This window comes from Eretmochelys imbricata, chromosome 8 (genome assembly GCF_965152235.1).
Source record: "Eretmochelys imbricata isolate rEreImb1 chromosome 8, rEreImb1.hap1, whole genome shotgun sequence".
Taxonomy (NCBI): Eukaryota; Metazoa; Chordata; order Testudines; family Cheloniidae; genus Eretmochelys; species Eretmochelys imbricata.
This window is the reverse complement of record NC_135579.1, coordinates 100,809,835-100,823,287: the sequence shown is the minus strand read 5'-3', so window position 1 is coordinate 100,823,287 and position 13,453 is coordinate 100,809,835. Positions and strand designations below refer to the sequence as shown.

The window sequence follows — 13,453 nt, the reverse complement described above, 5'->3', positions numbered from 1 at the left end:
TTGTGATGGAACCTCAGAGTGCAGAAAGTTGGCCCCTACCCCAGTCTAAGTATGTTGTGGGAAGATCTAGTCCCAGCATGTTGTAGGTTCAATTATATTTCCCCAGCCCATATTCTCGGAGTGATTCCTGTTTGGTACCCATCAAAATAAACGTGACATCCTAAGTCCATTTATTCGTTAATTCAAGGTCTTTCAAGTCCCTTTAATCCTGATTCCCTGAACTCGCTTATCTGAGCCACCTTCCAGACCCTGTGAGGGTTTGCCCATCCTTAGCTTGGCATATTACAAGGCAGGACTGAGATGACCGGCTCAGTACAGGATGCCGATGTATGCTGCAGGCAGGGATCCACCAATTGCCCGTGTGCCAACAGTGTTATCTGCCACCCTGTGTTTCTCGATCTCCCCCACTGACACTCTCCCAACCCTGTTAATTATTAAAGGAGAATAATGAAGGAAAACACACATCAAAGTCCAGTGTGAGAGAGAGACAATCAGCAGTTCATTTGCAGCCATGAGCCAGCCCACCCCAGCCACCACAGAGCCACCTGGCCAGCCTGGACAGAGGAACCTTACCTTCGAGGTTGTGGACATCATTGTTGTCATCATTTATTTTGTCTTCGTCCTTGCCGTTGGGATATGGGTGAGTCCGGGAGCTCAATGATTTGCTTCCATTAGGGGACAGAAGACAAGCAGTGTGTGTAATCAGCTATGGGCCTCGTGTGTGTGCAAAGATATCTGCTTATAATCAGCCTGCTGTTTTATATGTACATAGCACTTATGTAGGGCCAGATAGTAGCAGGACTTGACTGGTATGCTAGGGCGTTGAGAGTAGGAACATTTTCCCCTACACTCCCAGGCAGCTCTGATTCCATTCCCTGCAATCCCCTGAACGGCATTGAGGGAAGGTTAGTGCCACCAGAATTGCAAAGTATCCCATAATGGACTGGGGAGAAGGGGTGAGGCTCCCCATGGAATGGCTGCAGAATGACGAGCTGGGAGACTTGCCTGGCGTAAGAGGGGGAATGAAGAGAAAAGGACTGAATCAGGCATTGGAAAATTTGGAAAGATGATTATTTGATCCCTATTTTCTTTGACCCAGCCTACTTGGAAGAGTGACCTAGCGGCCTGGCTGGGGAAGTCTTTTTGTACTCCTCACATGCGCACTCACTGGGAGATTGTTAAATGGATTCAGAAGCCCCATCACCCAGTCAGAGGGTAGCTTCTATCCAAGCCGGCAGCCAGCATACATAGGAATGGGGAGAAGGAAAATGGAAAACGTAGGCCTTCACACCCCAGTCTCAGGTTCCCCATGCATCTGCTGCAAGCATGGACCAAACCTTTTGACTCCTCCGAGTGGCAATGCTGCTCCATATCCTGGGTACCAAGATGCAGATGAGGTTGCCGCACAAATCAGAGCGGAGCAACAACTCACTGCTGGTTGGTAACTTCTGGGTACAATGTCCTGACAAACCAAGGGGCTTTCCGACTTGCAAAGTAACAAGCAGGCCTCCAGCTCAGAAACCAATGAGGCTTGTTAGCTCAGGCTAGTGTTAATAATGAGCTAACAGGAAGCATTCCCCTTCTCACTGGCCAGAAGCGTTGGCTGGGAACATGCAGGGGACAAGCTGTACGTTTCCTGGGAAGCTCGGGAAGGATTGGTCTTCCTAAGGCTCAGTTCCACTCAGAGTTCCCCCTAGAATGGGGCAACTCTTCAGTGCCCCAGTGCAATCCCATGTGAACTATGTAGTACGCAGTCTGGGGTCTCCGACAAGGTGATCTCTCCGACGTCCCAGGAATGGATGGGCTACAGCCGGAGGTTTCATCCCGCTGGACGGTACTGGAGCACTGTGCATTATTCCCCTGTTTTAACTGCACCTTGAGCGTCTGCCAAATGGTTTATTGAATCCTCCAGAAGCCAAAGCACTGGATGGCCTGGACACGGAGAGGTAGTTAATTCTAGCAGTTGCTGGGAGGGCAGACCTGGGATGACTCCCAGCATGTTGCTGGCAGGACGACTGGAGAGCGGGGCCAGTGTGATGGACGGGAACCCGTGGGGGGGAAGCACTTAATGTTTGTTCTGTTTTTCAGTCATCCATACGGGCAAGCCGGGGGACAGTTGGAGGGTATTTCCTGGCTGGACGGTCCATGACATGGTTGCCTGTGAGTCTGACGCTTCCACTTGTTACTTAAAAATTGGGTTTCAAGCGAATCCAGGTACCTGATAGAAAGGTCTGGGGACAGGCACAGCAAGGCGGTACCCACCCCACACAGCTCTGCCCAGGAGTCTCAGCCCTGAGCTACAGGGACCCCCAACCACAAAGTACCCTCCCCCCACAGCTCTGCCCAGGAGCCTAAGCCCTGAGCTACAGAGACCCCTACTTGGAGAAAACAGACAGTTCAGTCTCTCTGGTCTTTTCAATTCTTAGCTTTTTTGCTCAGGTCAGAGGCAAGGGGATACCTGGTGATGTGGCTTCTGTGATGCAGCCCCAGCTGCCCATGAGGAGCTGGATTTAGATCCTCCCCCTGTTCCCAACTCACTTCACATACAGCTGCAGAACAGCCATGGGAGCATTAAATGACTCAGGTCTGCATGATGCTGTAAAAATCATGTAGAAACTACAAAGAAAACAATAGTATAGCAGAGCCCTTTGCCTCTACCCTCCCCGGGTGGGGGAAAGTCTACGCTATTGACTGTGCGAGGACTAAAACTCGGCTCCAAACCACAAAAATACAAATCTCCAAAATGATTCACGAGAAAGGAACAAAGCTCTAAAAGGGCATGCTTTTGTGGGAACGAAAGGTACACCTCAAAGTTATTTAAAAGTTTTAAAAGAATAAAGGTGTCACAGGAATAAATAATCTTTTCCTCCAATTGCAAAATATACAGCCATATCTCTCTCTAGTGAGTCGCTGGTATCAGAATACAGTTTTCAACCAAAAACTTCTTTCTCTGTGTACACAGTGCCCATAAATCCTCTAGGCTATGTTTTCAACCTCTTCTCTTGGAGAGGCGTACGTATATATAACAACTGTCATTGCTTTCATGTGCTCTGTGCTCCAATTTCTCCCAGGTGACGTTTAGGGAAAAGCGTAGGGGGTGTTTTTGTGACTAGAGCGTGGAAGGTTTAAAAGATATTGAAAGGAAACTGGCTTTTCCCAGGATCCTTACTGTTCTTATTTCTCATTGTGTCTGGTGGCTCGGCTCACTCCAGGAGCTAATATGGCCAAGTGGTTAGAACACATGAGTGGGTGCTAGGAGGGCTGGGTTCCAGCCTTGGATCTCCTACTGATTCACTATCTGGCAAGTTGCTTAGATCAAAAGCAGCCTCTGAGTTTGCCTGCTTCTGTTTTCCAGGCCCAACCTGAGATACTTTGGGCTTGATTCTCAGAGGCGCTGAGCCCCACTTGAGTCCAGGTGTGACTGTTTTAATACTGACACCTGAGGAAACATATGATGCAACATGGCAGGAGGTCTGCTCTGCTGCTGAAGGTGCTGTCCTCTGACCACTTTTGACAACTGAAGCATCCCGGCACTCTCTGCAGGAGTTGGGAGGTTAACCCCAGCGTCCCAGCTAAATTCCAGTTTGGGTGGCAACATTCTGGCAACTTCAGGGTTTCAGCTTTGAGCAATAACACCCTAAAGGGTTTGGTCATGAGAGATGGTCTCCAGGGCAGGCCTCTCATGTGATATCACAGCAGCTGAGATCAGCTGAGGTGCCAATAGCCCCTCCAGTTTAACCAAAAGGGTTGGCCAAACCGCATTGCCACCTAATGACCCCCCAACTTTGGAACTAATCTCCCCTCCTGATCTGACAGAGCCCATATTTGTTTACAGTATTTCCATCCCATAGCCAACAGCCTGAAGGTGGAAGAAAAATGGCAAACAACCCAAAGTGAGGCTCCTGAATCCAGATTCAGGCACTTAAATCAATGTGGCCTTTCAGAGGCTTAGGGGCCCTGAAGTTCCCATTGACTGAGGTGCGAGCTTCAGCTACCCTGAAGGTCAAGTCTCATTTATTTAGCTGTCTAAGCATGGCCTTAGGAGCCTGATGGTAGGAAGCCAGATTTGAAGATTTTGGCCTATAGCTTTTGTTCTCTTCCACCAATGTAAACCAGGAGTAACTCCAGTGAAGCCTGCAGTCCTCTCTGTGTAAAAACCACTCTCAGTGAAGGCAGTCAGACCCACAGAACCTGCCTTTCCTCTATCACTGATTCCAACCCCCGCCCCATGTATCTCCATTGAGTTTGATGATGTTACTCATGATTTTACATTAGTGTAACAGAGGGCATGATCCCTCTCCCACTGAAGTTTTTCTCCATTGACTTTAATGGGAGCTGGAGTGGGGTTTGAGGATAAACAAGGGGTGGGCAAACTACAGCCCACTGGCCCCATCCCGCCCTCCATCTGATTTAATCTGGCCCTTGAGTTCCTGCTGGGGAGCAGTGTCTGGAGCTTGCCCCACTCCAGCTGGGAGTAGGGTCGGGGGCCACTCCGCACGCGCATGCCGCAGCTCCCGGAAGCAACGGCATGTGCCCCCTCCGGCTCCTACGTGTAGGGACAGCAAGGGGGCTCCGCACGCTGCCCCCACCCCAAGCACCACCCCCACAGCTCCCATTGGCCAGGAACTATGGCCAATGGGAGCTGCAGGGGCGGTGTCTGCAGATGGGGCAGTGCACAGAGCTGCCTGGCTGTGCCTCTGCATAGGAGCTGGCGGGGGGACATGCCACTGTTTCTGGGAGCTGCTGGAGAAAAGCGCCGCCTGGAGCCTGCACCCCTAGCTCCCTGCCGTGCCCCAAACCCTGCCCCAGCCCTGATCCCCCTCCTGTGCCCTGAATTCCTCAGTCCCAGCCCAGAGCACCCTCCTGCACCCCAAACCCCTCATCCCCAGCCCCACCCCAGAGCCTGCAGCCAGAGCCCTCATCCCCCCGCACCCCAACCCCCTGCCCCAGCCTGGAGCCCCCTCCTGTACCCTGAACTCCTCAGTTCTGGTCCCACCCCAGAGCCCGCACCCCCAACCACAGCCCTCACCCCCTCCTGCACCCCAACCCCAATTTCGTGAGCATTCATGGCCTGCCATACAATTTCTATTCCCAGATGTGGCCCTCGGGCCAAAAAGTTTGTCCACCCCGGGATAAGCCGTAGGGTAAATACAGTGGCGACAAGGGTCAAATGGGCACCCTCCCCATGGTCTCGTGATGGGCCGTGGAACCGCAGACAACCATTTCCAGGGCTTCAGGATTATTTTTCTTGGAGCATCTGTGTCTTCCTGTGAGTTGGACACACGCACTACCAGAATAAATAACAGGGCCACTGTCTCACTGCTCTACATCTTCTGTGTTTCTTACATCGGTGTCCGATACAGTCGGATGTGTGGATTAGAGAAGGTATTTACGTTCCTTGGGAATCAGTATATTTACCCAAGATACAATTTCACGTTACACCAGTCAGCCTTTTAATCGGCAGTTTACTATATGGAGAAGCAGGGCAGTGTTCGTTCTGGCCACGGCTTCCGGCTTCATGCAATATTAATATTTTAACTTTCTCAGAAGGTGAGGAGCAGGTCAAACTCTATTACTCTTTGCTCAGAGCTCATATTAGGAATCTGCTGTTCAGACAAGGTGTGGTTGGAAAGCAAACTTTCCGCAGGAGGGAAGCCAAAGCTTTGGCAATGCACGGCCAGATTTATCCCTGGTGTATCTCCACTGATGTCAGTGGCCACCTGGGATGAATTCGGCCTGTGTAGAGGTGTGGCAAGTCTTTGTCCCAAAGGAGAGTGATACTTAAAGCCAGGGGTGCTTTATTCTATGGGAAGAGCAGCGTATCCTGCTTTCATCTAGTTAAGGGATCACTGGACCATGCTAGGGGCAGTGTTAAATTAACCTGAGGTGTTAGCATTTTCCAGACTGCTGCAGTTTTCCATCTATATGTGTTTGAACCCACATTTATGCATGGGTTGCAGCCTTCCCAGGGTCACACATTCTTTAAGATCCATGCAACATTCTTTCCACGCAAGTGTTTCTTGAACCACGCAAGATCCGGGCTTGGAGTGTAAATATTTGCCTATAGAAAGGTACTGGATTCTCTCAGGTTATAAATGCAAAAGTCCTTTTTTCTTTTTTTCTTTTTGCAAGCCTTCACTTCCTGGCTACCCCAGTGGGAATACTGGCATGATAACTACTCAGGGGGCAACATTGTTCCCATTGAAATCAGTGGGAGTTTTGCCGTTCAATTCCATGTAGACAGGATTTCACCTCCATTCCTACTTGGTCAGAAGTCCATTGGCTTTTTCCGGAGGAAAAACTAAGGCCCAGATGATCCTCAGCTGCCCCATAGATGGAGGGCACACTGTAGGTGAGGCTCCTCTGCTTTCCTTCAGCCACATCCCAGCTGCCGTCTCCTCCCTAACCCCATCCTAGACCCTGCAATGGCGTCTCCATGGGTTTGGGGGCCATACAGGGACGGGGTGGAGATGGAGGGGACCCGTGAGGAGGTTACACATAATGTCATCCCTCTAATCCCTTGGAGTTTAAGGCTGAAACTGTGTCATCTCAGCATGGTTCCCTCTGGGGCACAATGGGGACACTCTGTTGTTTCAGCTCTGATAGATCCATGTGGCCAGGAAGCTGGGGTGGGGCACAAGGCCCAATGCAGAGGCTCAGGGCCTGCTCCCGAGAGAGATGCTAGGTTTGGGGACAGGTCTTCACAGACTGTTGGGTGGGGATAAGGGTGGGGGGAAGAGAAATGCTGTGGGAGGTGGGGTTTCAGTGTGGGGATCCTCACAAAGATTTCCTCCCTCACAATCCCCTGTGTAGATCTGACCAGGGCAGGGGGCTCTGGGCCTGTAAGGACATCAGAGTTTGGCCCACCGGGAGAAAGGGGGTTGGTCTCACAGTATTTCCAGAGGAAAGTGCCAAATGCCTGCACCCCCTGACTTTGTGAGATTCTGAGAGCAGGGAGATTTGAATAAGGTCTGCCCGCAAGACCCTCCCTTTTCACCCCGCGTATCCAAGCCTCCTGCGTTTCATCGATCTTTGTCAAACATGAGCCTTTCTGCTAACAAAGGGTGACGAAAGGAACAGAACTTAAGGGAGCCCCAGGGGCACGGTGTCTGCTATCACCAGCCAGGGCCCCAGCTGCAAGGGAGTGTTTGATCTGCATAACCTCTGCTGAATGGACATTTTTATAACTGCCCCTCCGGTTATCTTGCTGAGCCGCACGGACAGCAGCCAATAAGACAGCCCAGGGAGGTCGAGCGGCGCTGCCCTGCAGATGTGGTATCAGCCCAACACCTGCTAACGTGAAAGGCACTCACAAATGTGGGCAGTTCTGCATCCATCACTCCCGTTGGGTTGCATTTCAATGGGGCACCTCGCGAATAAGAGGAGCAGAGTCACGCCCTGGGCATAAGCATGAGGAGTGATCACATGAGGCTACGTTGCACATGGTGCATTTATGTCACACTTTGAAGCTGAAAGTGCTTTACAAACCAGCAGCTAAACTCAAACGCTGATCACACATGGAGGGGGCCTTCCCTCCCTGTAGGGCATCTCAGACACTGCCATGGTGCCAGCCCGTTCCCCAGACATTGCAACTAGCCCCTCTGCTAGTCTGGGAGGCGGGACCTGCACAGTGGGTGGGGACTGAATAGACCAAGGGAGGTGTAGGTGGAGTTTAAGGATGCAAATTGCTCTCACACATGCACCTCCCTCACCCCAAGCTTGCAGACCTCGTCCAGAAAACATGCCACCACCTGGAGCTGCATTCATTCTTCCCTGGGGACTCTGCTGTGGTTGGGGATCCCCCTTTAGAGGTGAACCGAGGGCACCCCTGTTAACACGACTCCCATCTCACCCACTTTGTCAGGGTGGCACATAGGGCAACAGCTGCAGCAGAGGAAGGGGATCTCCAGTGGGATGGATCCCAAGGGAGCAACAGCGTCTGGGGCGGGTCCCGCAGCCTGCATCGATACTCTGGGGGCAAAGCAATAAATGTGTGGGGAGATTCCTTGCACTTCATGGAATACCCATAGATTGGAATAAGCCATAAAGAGGGTCCGCAATAATGTACATGTTTACAATACATAAACTTAAAAGGGAACAAGAGCTTGTTTCAAATGGGCCCCATCCTGAATCTGTGCTCGGACCTTATCCATCTATTTACCTATGTAACTGCTGTGGTATCCCTCACTGGTGTATCTGAGCTCCTTGGAATTCACGAAGACAACTCCGCCGTGGTGTCTGTCGAAGGGAAAACTCCCACTGAAGTCAGTGACTGAATGAAAACTGACTGGATGAGGGGCGGCACCAGGGGGCAGACTCACATATGGTAGAGTACTTTAAGAAGTCAAAGCACTGTATCCTTTAAAAAAAAAATCCATCAGACAGCAGCTCCAACGTGACAGCAGGATGGGCCATAGGGAAGTGCTTTATGTTGCTTAGAAACGACTTGCAATGACTCTCTGCATTCTCTGCCTGTGCGGTGTCTTCCAGATTGGAGCCTCCCTGATGTCAAGCAACGTGGGCAGTGGCTTGTTCATCGGCCTAGCAGGCACAGGAGCAGCTGGGGGCCTCGCCGTCGGGGGCTTTGAGTGGAATGTAAGAATCCAGGCTGCCCTGGAGTTACAGTTTACAAGGGGACGGGGTGTGGGTTCCATGAATCTGTTATTAACAGTATTGTCACACCCCCCGCTTTCCCGTGCTCACAACTCCTGAATCAGGCCCCCTAAAAATCATGAGATTGTCTTAAAAATCAAGAGACTTAAAATATGTAAATGTTGTGGTTCTTTTTCTTTAAACTGCTGCTTACTGAACCTTCAGGGAGCTCCCAAGTTATGTTTTTAGGCTGTGCTTTGCAGCCATGAAGGCTAAATAAAAGTTGAAATTCTCACATAGCTACAGGATTCCAGGACCTGGGGCTTTAGGGAAAACAACACATCTCGCAAACGTAGGGTTGCCAACATTGTATTTCAAAATAAGGGACTGTGTCCTTAGCACCCCCTCCCCACCCTTCCTCCTGATATTATTGTTTTTTATTATAATTAATAATAAGCAGTACTTGCCTACATTTGCCAGGGGTATTTATTCCTGCTTTTTGCAGTGCTCAGCAACTCCCAATCTTGTTGTACAGAGATGAAAAAATAAGGGACATCCCTTGTAACAAGGCAGTAATTCTCATCCAGGCCACGAGCAGGTTTTAGTGGGCCACCAAGCAGGGCTGATATTAGACTCACTGGGGCCCAGGGCAAAAAGTGAAAGCCCCACCATGCAGGGCTGAAGTCTGGGCCCCCGCTGAAGTCTGAGGCCCCTCAAAGCCTGAGCATCTTAGTTTCACGTGGCCCCCTGTGGTGTGGGGCCGCAGGCAATTGCCCTGCTTACTAATCCATAACACTGGCTTTTATATGCAGAAAACCAGTTGTGGCACAGGTGGGCTGTGGAGTTTTTATAGCACGTTGCGGGGGGCCTCAGAAAGAAAAAGGTTGCGAAACCCTGTAATAAGGGACTGTTGGCAGCCCTACACACCCACACAACCCTACACACACCATAAAACCACAAGAGCTAGCAACACTGTAATAACATTTCAGGTTCCAAAGTGTGTGTTTCTGTGTTCAACAACTGGGTGTGAATTGGGGCCTATTGAAATCAATTGGAGGTTAGCCGCTGACCCTTCTAAGAGCATGAATACGAGGTGTAGCATGTACAACTCAAGAGGAATTACTAGCTGCACTGGCTAGGAGTGAGTCTGGTGCTAGCTTTCCTGCAGTACTCATCAATCTGATAACTCGGAATTTCTGCTGTTCCATTCCAAGGCCTCCCTTGAGCAGAGCCTGGTAATGGTGCCAATTTATCCCCAAGGGGCAAGTAGGAATCCACCCAAGATCAGTTTTCTTGTATATATTTTCACTGCAACTGGTATTTTCAAGGCGCCTACGGGAATTGGGATTTGGGTCCCGTTGCGAATTCCAATTTGCACTAACAAGCCCTTTCAGGAGAACATGGCGTCTAAGTGCAGGCCAGTGCACCGTCAGACATATCGATATATTTTGATGACCATGGAGAACAAACGTGACTCCACTCATTGTAACTTCTCCATTTTGGCCTGGGCTGGATTTTGGAGCAGCAGAGTGTGATGGGAGAGAGAAGACTTTATTCTCCCAAAAGACTCCCAAAAGACTCCCAAAAGACACTTCATCCAAACCAAATAATCCATGTCATGCTGGATCTGCATTGCCACTGGTTTTACCATGTGCGGGCGCAAATCCAGTTCAATCACACAGAAAGTTGTCCAAAAGTCCATCAGAGTCTTTCTGTTGCTTCTCTTTCTGCTGCTCAGAGAGATTCTGTTCATTCAGCATCCTCATCTGCTAACCAAGTCATACCGTCCTGCAAAAATCAAGAGATGCTCAAAGGCTTCTCTGAAGCCGGGAGCCTGAAGGTCAGTTAGACCCAGATCCTCAAAAGTATTTAGGCTCCTAACTTCCCGGGCCTTAGATCCTTGGCATAAGTGGTAATGCTGCTGGTACCAAAGGTCACCAAATACTACATCTCCTTTTACAGACCTAGTGCAATGAAGTGGAAATCTTACCAAGGAGGCAAGGAAGTGGAACAGGATCTGACATCCTATAAAAAAGAGAGAGACAAGAGATCTCCAAAGGCTTGTCACTGTACTGACAGCCATGTTTATCCTGTTCTCATTCACCCATCTACCACCTTGTAACCCCCAAGTCCCTGGATTTTCCTGTCTGTATGGCAGAGCAATACTCTCCCTTAGAGATACCATATTTTCATGCTGTCTGATACTGTCATGGCATGTACAGAGAATTTCCATTGTGGAGAGTCTGTCACATGTGTTTAATTATGGCCCTTTTTTTTCCTTCCTCCCCATTGCCAGGCTACCTGGGCGCTGCTGGCCCTCGGCTGGATTTTTGTGCCTGTTTACATTGCTGCAGGAGTTGTCACAATGCCCGAGTACCTGAAGAAGAGATTTGGAGGACAGAGGATTCAAGTCTACATGTCCGTACTGTCCCTCATTCTCTATATATTCACCAAGATATCAGTATGTATCCCATTGGAAAGCAACATTGTGTCTCCAGCAAGCTGGCTTCATAGACAGAGGCAGAGTAATCACTCTGTGAACCTTACAGTAATGTTACAAATAATTAAGGAACACATTATGCACCATAAATGCCCTCTTGCTTCCCCCATACTCCTTCCCATAGATCAGACAAGATCCTCAGCTGGTATAAATTGGCTTAGCTCCAAACTGACTTCCATGTACACCAAAGTAATGTACACCGTCTGCGGAGCTGATCCATTGCATCTTGTGTTGATTAAATTCTTTGCAAAATAATCTTAGAGTAATAGTATTTCTATGATTATTTTCTTTACTGAAATTTCTAGATTTAAGAATTGTATTTTAAGGAAACAGCTAGTGTTATCTCTAGTCCCTCCATCTTCACGAATTGCTTCTATTATTTCAATCTGTAAGATGAATGGGAAATGTATTCCACCTTAAGGCAAAGAAGCACAGCGTTCTTAAAGCGTTATTAGTTACAAGCCAGTAGCATTTTATGGCACATGAAGGAATATCAGCTTCTGATCATTTGCATGCTGCAAAGAAAGGAGTATATTCTCTGCTCAGTGCATTAACGGGAGTTACCTGTGCACCCGGAGGGAGGATTAGAGTGCGAAGTCTTAGGCACAGGAGATATTCATTACCCAGGGGACTAGCCAGTTCAAGGGACTGGTAACGGGAACTACAGTCTTTTGTCTCAAAGCCAATATCTCTAAGTTTACTTCCAGCCCACATCTGTAGTGACTAAGGCCCGGATCCTCACAGATCCTTCTGCCAGTGGAAGTTTGGAGCCTAAATACCTTTGAGAATCTGGGCCCAAATGCCCTTCTGGGCTGATGACTTCTGGTCAGCTTCTGTGAGAGGAGTTGCTGGCCTCCGTACAGTATGTCGTAGGTGCCATCAGCAGAGTAGGAGCTATTTGGTTAGCAGACTGGGCTGAGAGAAGTAGGAATGAATGGGCCATGGACACAGGGCTACGTTTTCACCCTAGAAGTGGTCCCTAAAGGCCAGGGGTGGACCAGACTGGTGGGGCAGTCTGGGTAAGCTTGCACTGCGGCTGCCTGTGTCATGCCTATTCCATAGGCAAATACAGAGCTTCAGTCTCTAGGGCTCTGGTTCTGTGGCATCAAAGGCCTCGCTCCAAGGTCCTGCCCTAAGGACTCTGGCACATGGAGCTCACATTCACCTCCCCATCGGAGGTTAACCACAGCCTGGTCACCTGCAGGCTCCTCTGCACAGCAGGGTACCAGATACTGGGAGGGAGGGAGCCTACAGCTACCCAAGGCTCATCACAGCTACAAGGTGGCTTTGGGGGAAGCAGTATTTTCCAATGCATTTTGGTTCAGTGGTGTGTGCTTAGTATTCACTGCTTATTCTCAGAGACCTCTCTTCTAAGGCTAATTCATACGTGTCTGACAGGCGTGTCTGGTTCAGCTTATTGGTCTCAGAGGTGTTTTCTCTAAGGTAACACCTTTTGTTTTCAGAGTGCGTATTTAGTGGCTGGTTCGACAGCAGGAGGTTTGGTTATGAGGGGGATTTTTCATGCCGCACTTCCTGCTGGAAAGTAGGTTAATAACTTTGCTGCTCAGTTTCATAATCCTCCTGCTTGCCAGGAAGAGTGGAGAGCTGAGTGAGAGATGGGGTCAAAGTGTGTGGATGCAGTTCTCTTTATATTTCCTGCTGGGAAGACAAAGCTCATACTCCATTATGTACAGGAGGCTCTTCACACACCCCGCCAGCCGCCTCACCACTTTGTGTATCTGAGGGCTGTAAAGATCAGGCGGTCTAATGGAAGTTGGATTTTAGGGAGATGATTTGGGGACAGAGAGGAACACTCTCTTTACCATTCCATTATGTCTCGCTTTCCCATGGACAGTGCCTGCATCTTTCCACATCCCAGGTTTACAGATTTCTTTTGAGTTGATTAATACAGAACAAAACCTCCCCACTTGTTATGTGCCACCTTCTGTATTTACAATGGATGCATCTCAATTTTAATGCTGCTTTTTTTCAATCTGGCCTCATTTACTATCCCCCTCCACAAAGTAAAACCCAAGTAGCTTCTGCAGCTCTAATTCAGATCTCCAGCCTGCATAAATAGGCCTAATGTTATTGAAGCCCTGATCTACACCAGTGAGGAGCTGACTAGGGTCCATTTTGAGATAGATAGGTTGAAGCACAAGACACTGGCTACTCACACATGGTCTGTCCAGCTGATAGTCCATCACTCTGACCATTAGATCATGTAGTCTCCCAAGCCCAGGGTGATACCAAGATGTTCTGTTTTAACAGATGCCGATGACCCCACCTACTAGAAAAGTGAGCTCAGACTAACTATTCACGACACCCACAGTGCTTGGGACCCTCCCTTGTTTCCCAGTG

The 13,453-nt window shown here is 49.4% G+C and overlaps 1 protein-coding gene across 1 annotated transcript in view; it reads left to right on the top strand.

Annotated features, from left to right (window-relative positions):
- Window positions 1-511: 511 nt before the first annotated feature.
- SLC5A9 (solute carrier family 5 member 9) overlaps window positions 512-13,453 on the top strand; it is a 39,326-nt gene continuing 26,384 nt past the window's right edge. The window contains exons 1-4 of the mRNA XM_077823991.1: window positions 512-640; window positions 2,089-2,160; window positions 8,491-8,595; window positions 10,889-11,053. Of these exons, the coding sequence (XP_077680117.1) occupies window positions 512-640; window positions 2,089-2,160; window positions 8,491-8,595; window positions 10,889-11,053 (471 nt within the window). The remainder of the gene's footprint in view (window positions 641-2,088; window positions 2,161-8,490; window positions 8,596-10,888; window positions 11,054-13,453) is intronic.